Here is a 14,927-nt window from a genome sequence, read left to right as displayed (position 1 = left end):
CGCACATGGAGTACTGTGTCCAGTTTTGGGCACCGGTGCTCAGGAAGGATATAATGGAACCAGAGAGAGTACAAAGGAGGGCAACAAAATTAATAAAGGGGATGGGAGAACTACAATACCCAGATAGATTAGCGAAATTAGGATTATTTAGTCTAGAAAAAAGACGACTGAGGGGCGATCTAATAACCATGTATAAGTATATAAGGGGACAATACAAATATCTCGCTGAGGATCTGTTTATACCAAGGAAGGTGACGGGCACAAGGGGGCATTCTTTGCGTCTGGAGGAGAGAAGGTTTTTCCACCAACATAGAAGAGGATTCTTTACTGTTAGGGCAGTGAGAATCTGGAATTGCTTGCCTGAGGAGGTGGTGATGGCGAACTCAGTCGAGGGGTTCAAGAGAGGCCTGGATGTCTTCCTGGAGCAGAACAATATTGTATCATACAATTAGGTTCTGTAGAAGGACGTAGATCTGGGGATTTATTATGATGGAATATAGGCTGAACTGGATGGACAAATGTCTTTTTTCGGCCTTACTAACTATGTTACTATTTTACTATGATACACAGTATCTATTAAGACCTCTTTAATAAACATTTCATGTTTTTTCATCATACCTCAGAGTACCGGATTTTCTTACTTCTATCTCGTATGGTGTGTGCCCTTGATGGTTTATTCTTCTGTTACTCATGTCATGACTACTTATGTTTTGCTTCCCCTCTAACAGTGTAATAGAAACTCAGAGAAAGAAGCTGCAGCTGCATCCCCCTCCTCCTGTCTAGTATTTACCCCAGATAGAGTTTTGTGAACTGAGCCTGTTTACAAAAGTTTACAGTCAACTCGCAAACAGAAATTTCAGAACTATAGGCTTCTGGAAAAGGGAAAGTGAGTAGGATAGACTTTCCCTTAATTAAAAAATTAAATATGGCTTCAGATAAAGCCATAGTTAATGTACAAAAGAAAAGGTACATTTACAGATTACTAAGAGGAGACAAGCCTGTATGTAGGACTCCACAAAAGCAGATATTAGAAAACATTGATGTAGTGTCCTACTTACTAGAAAACAATTTACATGTGCTGTAATGTGTCTGATAAGACCAAGTCATCCCTAAATAATGGCTACATTCACAGGGATGAAACAGCAGAAAAATCATTAGTCCAAATCTGTATTATGCAATTATTATATTTATCAAAACATGGCATAAATCATGTATTCTTCAACCAAACATTGAAATCCCACACAAAATTAGGCTTGGGTGTCTGATACATGCAGCGTACCGCCCCTTGTCCCTGATAAAAGCTACAATCATTTTTGGAGTCATTTTCAAAGTTATAATTTAGTGCAAAATAGGCAAATTATATATTGCTGCTGCCTATTTATCGAGAAAAAAAAATGTTCTTGTCCCCGGAAATGAATTCACAGTTTATGTAATAAATGTATATAGCTAGTATTCACATGCAATGGAATCGAGGATTAACATGTAAGCAGAGTCCAATGGCGACCTCGGAAGCTGCATTGTGTACTGAGCCGCCACGGCTGGAGCAGTCACTTTAAGGAGACTTTCAGTACAGGAGGCTGGTGACAGCAGAAGGAAAATAGTGTGATTAAAAGGCATTCAATCCAATGTTATTCTGCCCCGCCTGCCGCCAAGTGGCAATTAAAAAAACCCAGCGTGCGGGATTTGAGAGCTGTGCTAAGCTGAGAAGTGTACAAGATCCCTGTTGGCTTGCTCTCAGTTTGCATCCTGCTCTATAAGGTAAATTATCAAAAGAACCTAATGGAACAGTATATTTAACGCACGCAGTGTCATTGTCACTCTACCAGCTGAAGCACATACAGAATTCCAAGATTGTCAATGGTTACAAAAGTTCTAAAAGAAGAACACGGATGTATTGACTTCAAGTCTGTGCCATTTGTGTAGAAAGTCTGCTTGCAGGTTCCAGTGTCCACATCCCACCACTGTGGAAAAAAAAAGGACTTTATAAGTGAAAGTATTCCAATGGCTTTGTTGATAAAACATTGTCTATTGAAGCAGTACAGAGATACAAGGCCGCAAATATATGGGATGTCTGTGCTACATCAGCCATCATTACCCGTAGACCTCTAAGAAGTAAGACCACTTCTCTGAACCAAGTGGTAGGTTTTGTACCAGCAACACAATATGCTACTCAGCCTGGAGCAGTAGGTTCCCCTTACTAGAGTTCATGTAGATTATTTTCATTAAAGCCAAATTAGTGGTCATTTTTTCTCACTAAATGGCAGTCTGCATCAATTAAAGGCCCTGAAGAAGGCTCCTACTAAATGACTAAAAGCAAGGATCTTGGACTAAATCAAGAAAGTTCATTGCAAAACTGTAAATACAAGGACTAACCTTAATTTCCTGAAACCATAGGCCATTACTGCCCAAAAGCACGTGTTGCCTGTCACTAATCAGTCCCAAAAGGAGGCAATATCGGAGCTCGTTAACATGGCTAACCACTCTAGAGCAGTATTTCCCAAACCCCAGTCCTCACGGCCCCCACAAGTCATGTTTTCAGGATTTCCTTTGCATCGCACAAGTGGTGGAAGTATCATCAAGGCACCAGGAATTCTCTCACCTGGAAATCCTGAAAACATGACCTATGAGGACTCGAGTGGGGGAAATACTGCTTTAAACACACCAGTTATTGCAGGAAAACATTTTTAGCAAATTTGTGAGGTTTATCTAAAGGAAGTGATTATTTAAAAATGCATTTAAGGAACATAATCAGAACTGTAGATTTTGTTTCAAATGAGCTCCTGTCTTTACGGAGCTCCTTTGAAACACAGCCTGTAGCCGGGCTTCTTGCACAAATGACCAGACGATCGCATCTTCAAGTCCCCTAAGACGGGTAACAAGAACAGGAAAAAGTATTAAAAAAACCTTTAAAAATAAAAAAATACAAAAAAATATATAAAATCAAAATGTAAAAACAATTAACCCGATCAGTAAACACTGTAAACAGAAAAAATTCAGGATTGCCAAAATTATTGTTTTTGGTCACTACAATTCCACAGAAAAGGTTGTAACAAATTGTATTAAAAAATACAACTCACCTGCAAAAAACAAGTCCTCATATGTCAATGTGGACAGAAAAATAAAAAAGTTCTTTCTCTGGGAAGAAAAAATGAAAGCGCAAAAACTGAAATTGGCCACGACGTGAAGAGGTTAAACAAAAATATCTGTGAAATGTTTAGGAAGTGCAACCATTTTTCTACAAAGCCTCCTCAAAAGTAATTAGACAAACTAACTTTACCATAAATATGAAACTTTGAAGAGAATCCTTCACAGGCAGTGACTGCCCGAAGTCTGGAAGCCACGGACATCACCGAACGCTGGGTTTCCCCCTTTGTAATGCTTTGCCAGGCCATTACTGCAGCTGACTTCAGTTGTTGATTGATTGTGGGTCTTTCTGCCTTAACCCCATCACAACCTTGCAATTTTTGTTTTTTCACTTTTTCCTATCCGTCTTCCAACAGGCATAGCTTTTTTTTCTTGTCAATATAGCCGCATGAGGGTTTGTTTGGCGGGATGAGTTGTACTTTTGAATTAAATCATTCATGTTATCATGTGATGTTCTGGCAAAAAAAGGTAAATTCCACAATTGTTGTGGCTGGACAGTATGATTCTCCCAGGTCAGTAAGAGATAGCAAACATGTATATATATATTTTTTAATTTACCATAAATACTCGAGTATAAGCCAAATTTTTCAGCACATTTTTTAGTGCTGAAAACTCCCTCCTCAGCTTATACTCGAGTCATTGTCCCAGAAGATGGAGGGGAGCGGAAACAGTGGAGCAGCGGGTCACAGAGGCAGGAGCTGGCGCTGCGGCTAAAGCCTGTGCCCGCTGCTAAAGAGAAATGAATTGATCCTACAAAGAACGAGGAGTAAAAAATCCCATACGCAAATATAAAAGAACGTATAACAATCTTTATTAAACATATAAAGAACATACAAACTGACTATACAAGGTCCAGAGAATGGTGCAAATACAGAGGACACAACCACTGTAGTAACACAAGGGGCATAACAAACGGATAACCAAAAGTAAAAAGTAATCTAGCATATCCCAATAAGGTGCTACATGTCATGTATGGTATCAAAGTATATGCAGCCTTAACCGTATCTGATTACCAATCTCCACATGTTGCCTGTCACATATAAGGTCGCCAGAGGGGCTGCTGGCGACACTCACTGGCACATGAACGCGGGTAAGATTAACGGTGTACCCTCCATGTATGCTACGATTTAACCTTATATGTGACAGGCAACATGTGGAGATTGGTAATCAGATACGGTTAAGGCTGCATATACTTTGATACCATACATGACATGTAGCACCTTATTGGGATATGCTAGATTACTTTTTACTTTGGGCTATCTGTTTGTTATGCCCCTTGTGTTACTACAGTGGTTGTGTCCTCTGTATTTGCACCATTCTCTGGACCTTGTATAGTCAGTTTGTATGTTCTTTATATGTTTAATAAAGATTGTTATACGTTCTTTTATATTTGCGTATGGGATTTTTTACTCCTCGTTCTTTGTAGGATCAATATTTCTGGAGTGACCTGGTGACTAGTATATTGTCCAAAATAATATGGGATATTATCCCGCTATTTTTCTAAGCTATGTATCAGTGGTACCTGTTCTTTTAAAGAGAAATGAATGTTCACTGCGCTGGCAATGAGTATTCATTTCTTTGTAATAGCACGCACAGTGTCAGCCACAGCCACCGGCTTCCAGCAGCGGCCGGGCGATCATGGGTGACCGCTACTTAAGAGAAATGAATATTCACCTCTCTCCACTCTAATAGGCATGGAGAGAGGTGAATATTCATTACCTTAAATAAGGTGGACACGTGACCGCAGGGCGGCTGCATCTGACACTGTACGTGCTACCTAATAGCAATGGATACTCACTGCCCTCCACGCACATAGTCCCGGCGTGGAGAGCAGCGAGTATTCTGGCAGCTGTGCTCTGCTTGTAAGCAGCACATTATGTCCTGCCATGCGCTGCTTACAAGCATAAAGCAGCTGCAGGCACCGGAACAAGACACTGCGAGGGAGCGCAGGAAGATAAGTAGGATGGTGTTCTTTTATGCTTTTTTTGATGGGAAACATGCATATCAGGATAGGGATGAGGGTGCTATGCATACAATGATAGGGATGAAGAAGCATGCATACCAAGATGGGGATGATGGGGCCATGCATACCAGGATAGGGATGAGCAACCATGCATACCAGGATAGGGATGAGGAGGCTGTGCATACTAGGATAGGGATAAGGAACCACGTATACCAGGATACGGATGAGGAGACCGTGCATACCAGGATAGGGATGAGGAGGCCATGCATACCAGGATAGGGATGAGGGGACAATGCATACCTGACATATACTGGAATCAATAAGTTTTCCCAGTTTTTTGTGGCAAAATGAGGTGCCTTGGCTTATACTCGGGTCGGCTTATACTCGAGTATATAAGGTAAGTAGTGAAAATTTGGGGGTAAATTTGTAAAAAAAAAAAAAAATAATAATAATTTTGTTTGTGTCATCATTTTCCAAGACCGCTATATCCTACTTGGGCCATATTGTTTGACTACTCACGCATTATGAACCTTGTCATATTTCTGGATACATAATATGCATTTTTCCATCATCTTTGGGCTTAGGTATTTCATTTTTATTTAAGAGCCCCTACTCTGTGGACCGTTGATTATATACGATATTTATACTGCATTGCTTTTCTTCTTACGGCACACCTAGGTTTTCCAGCATATATGATTATACATCTAGGATGGTCTGATGATATATACTGTGTGTACATTGCTGCTTATTTTCCAGGATATTTTGGGGTGTTTTTACACATTGGTGTATTTTAAGTGTTTTTATGTATTTTTTGTGCTGTTCAATAAGCATGGTTTGTTACTTTGCTATATGGTTGTGCAGGCCTGTTGTAGTCCATTCTTTTCTCTTCCTTTTTTGTACTATATTATAGTGGACTTGGCCTTGCACCCTATCCTCTTTTTCTTATTTGACTTACGGCTAGAGTGCACCCTGAACTTGTATTATATACATTTTCCAAGACCGATGACTTTTTCATTTTTTGAGATATGGGACTGAGTGAGAGCTTATTTTTCGTGCCCTGAGCTGACATTTTTACTGATACCATTTTGAGGTCGATATGATGTTTTGATCACCTCTAATGGCAATGTCGCAGCGGGCAAAATAATGTAATTCTGGCGTTTCTTTTTTTTTTCTCGTTACGCCGTTTGGAATATATATATATGTAAATTTATATATATATATATAAATTTGTAGTGTGTCTTATAATCCGAAGTGTCTTATAATACGAAAAATACGGTATTTGGTATCACTGTGTTCGTAAAAGTCCAGTCTATAAATATATATATACCAGGATAGGGATGAGGAGGCTGTGCATACTAGGATAGGGATAAGGAACCACGTATACCAGGATACGGATGAGGAGACCGTGCATACCAGGATAGGGATGAGGAGGCCATGCATACCAGGATAGGGATGAGGGGACAATGCATACCTGACATATACTGGAATCAATAAGTTTTCCCAGTTTTTTGTGGCAAAATGAGGTGCCTTGGCTTATACTCGGGTCGGCTTATACTCGAGTATATAAGGTAAGTAGTAAAAATTTGGGGGTAAATTTGTAAAAAAAAAAAAAAAATAATAATAATAATAATTTATATATATATATATATATATATATATATATATATATACAGGGTGGAGCGCGGTAATTTGCTGATTTGGGAATGAAATAAAAAAATTATGATCATTAGAAAAATTTATTTTATATTTTAATTATACTGAACAGTAATGGAATTTTTAAATTACATGGTTTTAAATCGTGTATCTGGCAAATGTCGACCTTCGCTATCCACACACTGCTGCATACGTTTTCTGAAGTTTTCATGAACTCTAACAAGCATGTCCACTGGTATTCTGCCAATTTCAGCTTCAATATTGTTCCTTAGGTCTTCCAAGGTGTTGGGACGGTTGATATACACCTTAGACTTCAGGTAACCCCAAAGGAAAAAATCGCATGGGGCTAAATCTGGTGAGCGTGCTGGCCAGTTCACATCTCCCCTCAAAGAGATAAGCCGTCCAGGAAACATTTGCCTCAAACAATTCATGGTAACCCTCGCTGTGTGTGCAGTGGCACCATCCTGTTGGAACCATGTATCCTCTAGTTCCATTGCCTCAAGAGCCGGCTGAAAATAATCCTGTATCATAGACAAGTACCGTTCGGAGTTCACAGTTATGGCACGACCATTATCCTGAAAAAAGTAAGGACCAATGATGCCTACTCGTGATATGGCGCACCACACAGTGACGCGGTCCGAATGCAGAGGTCTCTCGTGAACTTCTCTGGGGTTTGTTTCACTCCAGTAACGCATATTTTGTTTGTTTACACACCCACTGAGGTGAAAATGTGCCTCATCAGAAAAAAACACAATTGCGTCACGGGGTATCGTTGCTAACATGTCTTCACAAGAGGTCCGCCGTGTCAAATAGTCCCATGCTGACAAATGTTGGACCACGCACATTTTATACGGGTGAAAATTCAGTTCATCATGAAGAATCCGGTGGAGAGAACGTCTTGAAATGCCAAGAGCAAATGATTGCTTCCGAGCAGAGCGTTTCGGAGATTGCAGTACTGCTGCTCTAACTCTCTCGATGTTTTGTGGTGTTGTAATCCTTCTCTCAGGTCCCCTTCGTACACATGACACATTCCCTGCTGTTCTGAATGCATTCACCCAATTTACAATTGATTGCCGTCCAGGAACACGTCCGCGTGGAGGAACAGCGAATTGTAAACGAAAAGCACGCTGCACTGCAGTGATCGAGTGGGCATTTGAAAAATACGCTTCAACACAAAATGACCTCTCCTCACGTGTCCACTGCATGATGGCAACTGAAAGGCAGAGGAATACAAATCTCCCATCAGCCACTGTAAGCCACACCCACTCTCCCCTCTCTTCGACCGACAGTGCCGCCACAGCATGCAGTGCAAAAAAGCAAATTACCGCGCTCCACCCTGTATATATATATATATATTTATAGACTGGACTTTTACGAACACAGTGATACCAAATACCGTATTTTTCGTATTATAAGACACTTCGGATTATAAGACACACTACAAATTTTGAGGAGAAAAATAGTATGCAAATTGCCTCTTCTGAGAAAAAGAGAACTTAAACTCTATAGCGCCACCTGTTGGAAGTAGCGATCCTACAAGTCACAATCAACCCTTTAACGAGTCGTGCAATATGACTTAGGATAAAAGCCAAATCAACATTGATTTGGCTTTTATCCTAAGTCATATTACATGACTCGTTAAAGGGTTGATTTGGCTTTTATCCTAAGTCATATTGCACGACTCGTTAAAGGGTTGATTTGGCTTTTATCCTAAGTCATATTGCACGACTCGTTAAAGGGTTGATTCTGACTTGTAGGATCGCTACTTCCAACAGGTGGCGCTATAGAGTTTAAGTTCTCTTTTTCTCAGAAGAGGCAATTTGCATATTATATTTCCCAGAGGAGCATTGCACGGCAAATAAGCCTCCTTACCTTGACAAGCAAGAGGAGAAAAATAGGAATTTTTTTTTTTTTAGAAAATGGTGGTGCTTCTTATAATCCATGCATCTTACTGCTTACCGAGGTCCCAGGGTCGCTGCTGGAGGAGGCAGGAGTGGGGCGATGCTGCAGGCCGGGGATGAAGGGGTGTTCCAATGTGTGGCGCTGCGGGGGGCTCTGCCAACATTTTGTGAAAGGCAAAATGCCTGAGCCCCCGAAGTTCCATGGTTTCCTTTGTGGTGGACTTTCCTATGCGGTGGAAAATGGCCGCTGGGGGGCAGGGCATGCGCAGATGATGATCTCTCTCGGCGCTGAGATCTCATCTCCCGACATCTTCATCTGTGCATGCGTTGCCCCCCCCGTTGGCCATTTTCCCCAGAGTCCACAGAACAGGAAACCATTGAACTGCGGGGGCTCTGGCCTTTTACAAAATGTCAGCAGAGCACAACACAGCACCGGAGACACCCGAAGCAGCACCGGACACCCCCTCATCCCAGCCTGCAGCAACAGTACTGGTAAGGTATATCGGCATTATAAGACGCACCCCCATTTCCCAAAAAAAATTTTGGGGAAAAAGTGCGTCTTATAATCCGAAAAATACGGTATGTGTTTTTTTTCATTATAGTTTTATTTGTAATGGGGCAAAAGGGGGGTGATTTGAATTTTTATAAACTTTTTTTCTCACTTTTCACTGTATTTAAATAGTTTTGTAAGGGAACTTGAAGCTGCAATTGTCTGATCACTTGTGCTATACATAGTGCTAAAATCACGATCTCCTATGAACGTCAGCTAAACACTGGCTTTCATAAAAGGATTATAATGACAGGGGTCTTCAGCAGACCCCCGGCTGTCATGGCAACCCATCGGCACCCCGCAATCAACCAGGGACAGAGCTACATTCCGCCCGCAACTGTTAAAGGCACCTGAGGACTTCTTAAATCTGTCATGTGTGGAAAAAGATGGAGGATTGGTGTGTATATCCACATCAAAAGCAGGGACACGACTTTCGACATATAAGTATGTGAAATGTCGTGAAGGGGTCAAGTTCTATCTTAAGTATGTGAAATGCATGGGGTTGAGGTCTGATGCTTGCCTTGGCCATTACAAAATATTCCACTTCTTTGCTTTAAAATAAAAACTCCTATGTTGCTTTCGCAGTGTTTTGGTTAAATGTCCTTCTGTACTGTGAAGCATCATACAATCAACCTTGCTGCATTTGATTGAATCTGAGGAGAACGTATATATAGCCCTGTAACTTCTGAATTCCGGAATTCGTCCGGCTGCATCTGTCTTCAGTCACATCATCAATAAACACTAGTGACCCAGTGATATTGGAAGCCATGCATGCCCATGCCACCATAGTGCCTACACCGTGGTTTACAGAGGATGTGGTGTGCTTTGGATTATGAGCTGTTCCAAGCCTTCTCCACACTTCTTCCCATCATTCTGGTACAGGTTAATTTTTTGTTTCATCTGTCCAAAGAATCATTTTCCAGAATTTGACTGGCTTCTTTAGATGATTTTTTTTGGCAAAGTCTAATCTGGCTTTTCTACTTTTATGGCTGATTAATGTGTTTCACCTTGTGGTGACCTTCTATTTGCTGTAATAAAGTCTTCTCTTTATGGTAGACTTCCATACTGAAGCACCTTCTTCCTGGATAGCGTTCTTCGCTTGTGTGGATGTTGTGAAGGGGTTTTTCTTCACCATGGAAGGATTCTGTGATTATCTACCACTTTTGTCTTCCATCCAGGCCTCTGAGTTCCCAATCTCATCAGTTTGCTTTTTTTCCTATTTTTTTTTTTTTACAGATTGTACCAAACTGTTGTTTTGACCACTTCTAACATTTCTGCAATCTTTTTGAAGGATTTCTTCTTTTTTTTCAGCCTAATGATAGTCCGTTTCTCTTCAATTGAGAGTTCCTTTGACCGAGGGTTCACAGCAACTGGTTCCAAGTGCAAATTCTACACCTGGAATGAGCACCAGACCTTTTGCCTAATTAATTGTTGACAGATTAATGAGGGGTTGGCCCATACAGCCTATTAAAGAGCTTTTGAGACAATTGTCCAATTTCTTTTGGTTCTTTTAAAATGAGGCAGCAACATACTAAAGAGCTGCAATTCCCAAACCCTTACTCCAATTAGAATGTGAATACGCTCAAATTAAAGGTGAAATCTGCACTTTAAGCCAATAGTGATTATTTAACTGCATTTTGGATATGTTTTGGTAACCAATTAAAATGCCAAAACTTGTGTCACTGTCCAAATATTTCAGGATCCAAGTGTATAATGTGCCACAATGCCAAAGAACATTCTTCCAGCATTAGATTTCTTTAAAGGATGCTTTCTATACTAGCAATTTTTAAACTTAGAAAAAGTCCAGCTGCTATAAAAAATAGAGCAGTGTTTAAAGCATATTCAAAAAAATCAATTGTAACCAGGGTCTCAAAAGTATATAATTGTATTAAATCCCTAAAACTATAAATCTTTATTGATAACACGAACCTACATATTGGTTCACACCACAAAAAATGACAAAAAAATATCCAAAAAAGACATGTACTGTGCTCACATATAAACACTTAATTAAACGTGGGGTAACTAGGTGTCCCTGAGGTGTGCTATTCTCGCACCTTCCTACCTGCGGGGGTTGGCACCCTATGAGGGAAACGATATGGCGCCCCCACTCCACGGTGGCTATCCCTAGGGGCCCTGTAATGCCCTATATCCCCCTGGGAAAGCCCACTACCCACAGACTAAGGGAACTGCTGTAGATAGACAGCGATACTCCTATACTAAAGGAACCCTAGATCCCCACACACATAAAAACATAGTATATTTAGGAACACAGTAGGCAAAGATATTGGAGTATCAGCAAAGGGGTTATTTGGCCTAGATACTTACAGTTAGGGCCAGAAATATTTGGACAGTGACACAAGTTTTGTTATTTTAGCTGTTTACAAAAACATGTTCAGAAATACAATTATATATATAATATGGGCTGAAAGTGCACACTCCCAGTTGCAATATGATAGTTTCCACATCCAAATCGGAGAAAGGGTTTAGGAATCATAGCTCTGTAATGCATAGCGTCCTCTTTTTCAAGGGACCAAAAGTAATTGGACAATGGACTCTAAGGGCTGCAATTAACTCTAAAGGCGTCTCCCTCGTTAACCTGTAATCAATGAAGTAGTTAAAAGGTCAGGGGTGGATTCCAGGTGTGTGGTTTTGCATTTGGAAGCTGTTGCTGTGAGCAGACAACATGCGGTCAAAGGAACTCTCAATTGAGGTGAAGCAGAACATCCTGAGGCTGAAAAAAAAGAAAAAATCCATCAGAGAGATAGCAGACATGCTTGGAGTAGCAAAATCAACAGTTGGGTACATTCTGAGAAAAAAGGAATTGACTGGTGAGCTTGGGAACTCAAAAAGGCCTGGGCGTCCACGGATGACAACAGTGGTGGATGATCGCCGCATACTTAATTTGGTGAAGAAGAACCCGTTCACAACATCAACTGAAGTCCAGAACACTCTCAGTGAAGTAGGTGTATCTGTCTCTAAGTCAACAGTAAAGAGAAGACTCCATGACAGTAAATACAAAGGGTTCACATCTAGATGCAAACCATTCATCAATACCAAAAATAGACAGGCCAGAGTTAAATTTGCAGAAAAACACCTCAAGAAGCCAGCTCAGTTCTGGAAAAGTATTCTATGGACAGATGAGACAAAGATCAACCTGTACCAGAATGATGGGAAGAAAAAAGTTTGGAGAAGAAAGGGAACGGCACATGATCCAAGGCACACCACATCCTCTGTAAAACATGGTGGAGGCAAAGTGATGGCATGGGCATGCATGGCTTTCAATGGCACTGGGTCACTTGTGTTTATTGATGACATAAGAGCAGACAAGAGTAGCCGGATGAATTCTGAAGTGTACCGGGATATACTTTCAGCCCAGATTCAGCCAAATGCTGCAAAGTTGATTGGACGGCGCTTCATAGTACAGATGGACAATGACCCCAAGCATACAGCCAAAGCTACCCAGGAGTTCATGAGCGCCAAAAAGTGGAACATTCTGCAATGGCCAAGTCAATCTCCAGATCTAAACCCAATTGAGCATGCATTTCACTTGCTCAAATCCAGACTTAAGACGGAAAGACCCACAAACAAGCAAGACCTAAAGGCTGCGGCTGTAAAGGCCTGGCAAAGCATTAAGAAGGAGGAAACCCAGCGTTTGGTGATGTCCATGGGTTCCAGACTTAAGGCAGTGATTGCCTCCAAAGGATTTGCAACAAAATATTGAAAATAAAAATATTTTGTTTGGGTTATGTTTATTTGTCCAATTACTTTTGACCTCCTAAAATGTGGAGTGTTTGTAAAGAAATGTGTACAATTCCTACATTTTCTATCAGATATTTTTGTTCAACCCTTCAAATTAAACGTTACAATCTGCACTTGAATTCTGTTGTAGAGGTTTCATTTCAAATCCAATGTGGTGGCATGCAGAGCCCAAATCGCGAAAATTGTGTCACTGTCCAAATATTTCTGGCCTTAACTGTATAGGGCCATCATATTAGCTATGGGGGAATCTATTGCAGTGACCCACACAACTATTCAAATGTCAACATATCAAATATATCCAGTATAGGAAGTAATGAATCACTTATCTCCCTTCGCCTGCCAGTTGCCACACAGATCAATAGCGCCTCTACGCGTTTCGCCCCATTGGGCTCCTCAGGAGGCTCGATTATAGGATGAACAGTGTCCTGATCCGGTGTAGTAGTAGTGAATAACCATGATGCCTCCTGCTCCTTAAAGCCTACCGCCATACGTGCGCTTGAGGGCGTGTCCCACCTTTGCCCGCTCACTTCCGGGTGCTTACTGCACTCACCGCTTCCACGGCACATGCTCCCGCTGACCCGCAGACTACAGCGGGTAGATTCGAGTGTCCCACCTTTGCCGGCTCACTTCCGGGTGCTTGCTGCACTCTTTGCTTTCACGGCGCATGCTCCCGCTGACCCGCAGACTACAGCGGGTGGATTCGCGGCGTCACTGCTCCTGCGCCGATGCCTCTCTTGGCGTACAGCTGGCGCATCCCCGAACTACTTCCGGGTAGCGGTGGGTCACTTCACTGCAAAGCCTATGCGCATGCTCGGACCTTATAGCCCACAACGCAGAGCACAGCGATATAATCGCGCATGCGCCTCCCCACCTCACAGCCCCTACTGCGTGACATAACCGGCAGATTATATGTCGGTCTGTAAATCACCCCCTCAAAGTTCCGATCCGGATCATACATGATTGGAACATTACTATATCCATACCCAGCCCATATCTACTGTCTAGGCATAGAGAAAGTTCTGTATAGTAGTGGGCAGTATTGAACATATAGCAACGCTATGTGCTGGGCAGTCTAAAACATCTACCAGCACTCGGCGCATCCCTTGCTCACTGCCAAATGTTAATGTCTGTCCTGTAAGTAAAAATAGAATAGAATTATGATGGTCTTTAGTATAAACGCATTATACTATACTTCCTTTATCACCGTTATATACTATTTATGTGGAAACAATATCCACTTACTGGTATTCCCGGTGCACATGAGGGGGGAAAAAAAACGGGGGAGGAGGGGGTTGGGGGGCATTTATCTAATGGGCATCATTTCTGACAGTAGGATTCAAGAGCAATGATACCATAATAAATCACTTACAGTAATCTGTAAATCTCCCGTTTCCCTCTGGGAGAATACAAACAAAAATTGGAAATTGCACTGACATTTCTCAAGAATTGTCCTCTTTAATATCTTACTATTTAGGCTTAATCATAAAAAGCAGGCAAATGACAGTTGTTCATTGATTCCTTTTGGCTCCAGGCTATGCATTCTAAAGATCCATTCACTCTCTCTCCTCAGAATGGTCTTGTCAACATTCCCCCCTCTTGGGTTGATGCTGACCACCTCAATGACCATGAATTTAATGCTCGCCATGTCCCCTCCATGACAGGTTTGTATATGTTTCGCCAGAGGGGTATCCCTGTTGTTTCTAATATCCCCCATATGCTCCCCCACTCTCCTCCTAAATTCTCTCTTAGTCTTACCGATGTAGTCCTTTGGGCAAGAGCATTTGGCCATATACACTACGCCTGTGGTCTTGCAGTTAGAGAAACCGCGTTGATAATATATCTTCCCTGTAGCTGAACTGCGGAAAGATTTGCCTGGTTCCATCCATTTGCACATACTGCAATCACCGCATTTAAAAAAATCACATGGCTTCCTGTCCAGCCAGGTTCCACTCAT

General features: G+C 41.5%; 1 protein-coding gene across 1 annotated transcript in view; it reads right to left on the bottom strand.

The window, feature by feature from the left end:
• Nucleotides 1-1,151: 1,151 nt before the first annotated feature.
• Nucleotides 1,152-14,927, bottom strand: part of APAF1 (apoptotic peptidase activating factor 1) — a 205,098-nt gene continuing 191,322 nt past the window's right edge. Inside the window, exon 27 of the mRNA XM_069764312.1 lies at nucleotides 1,152-1,961. Coding sequence (XP_069620413.1) covers nucleotides 1,815-1,961 — 147 coding nt within the window. The 3' untranslated portion in view covers nucleotides 1,152-1,814. The remainder of the gene's footprint in view (nucleotides 1,962-14,927) is intronic.

This window comes from Ranitomeya imitator, chromosome 4 (assembly GCF_032444005.1).
Source record: "Ranitomeya imitator isolate aRanImi1 chromosome 4, aRanImi1.pri, whole genome shotgun sequence".
NCBI classification, from domain to species: Eukaryota; Metazoa; Chordata; class Amphibia; order Anura; family Dendrobatidae; genus Ranitomeya; species Ranitomeya imitator.
The sequence above is the reverse complement of the archived record's forward strand: the minus strand, read 5'-3'. Positions and strand labels throughout refer to the sequence as shown.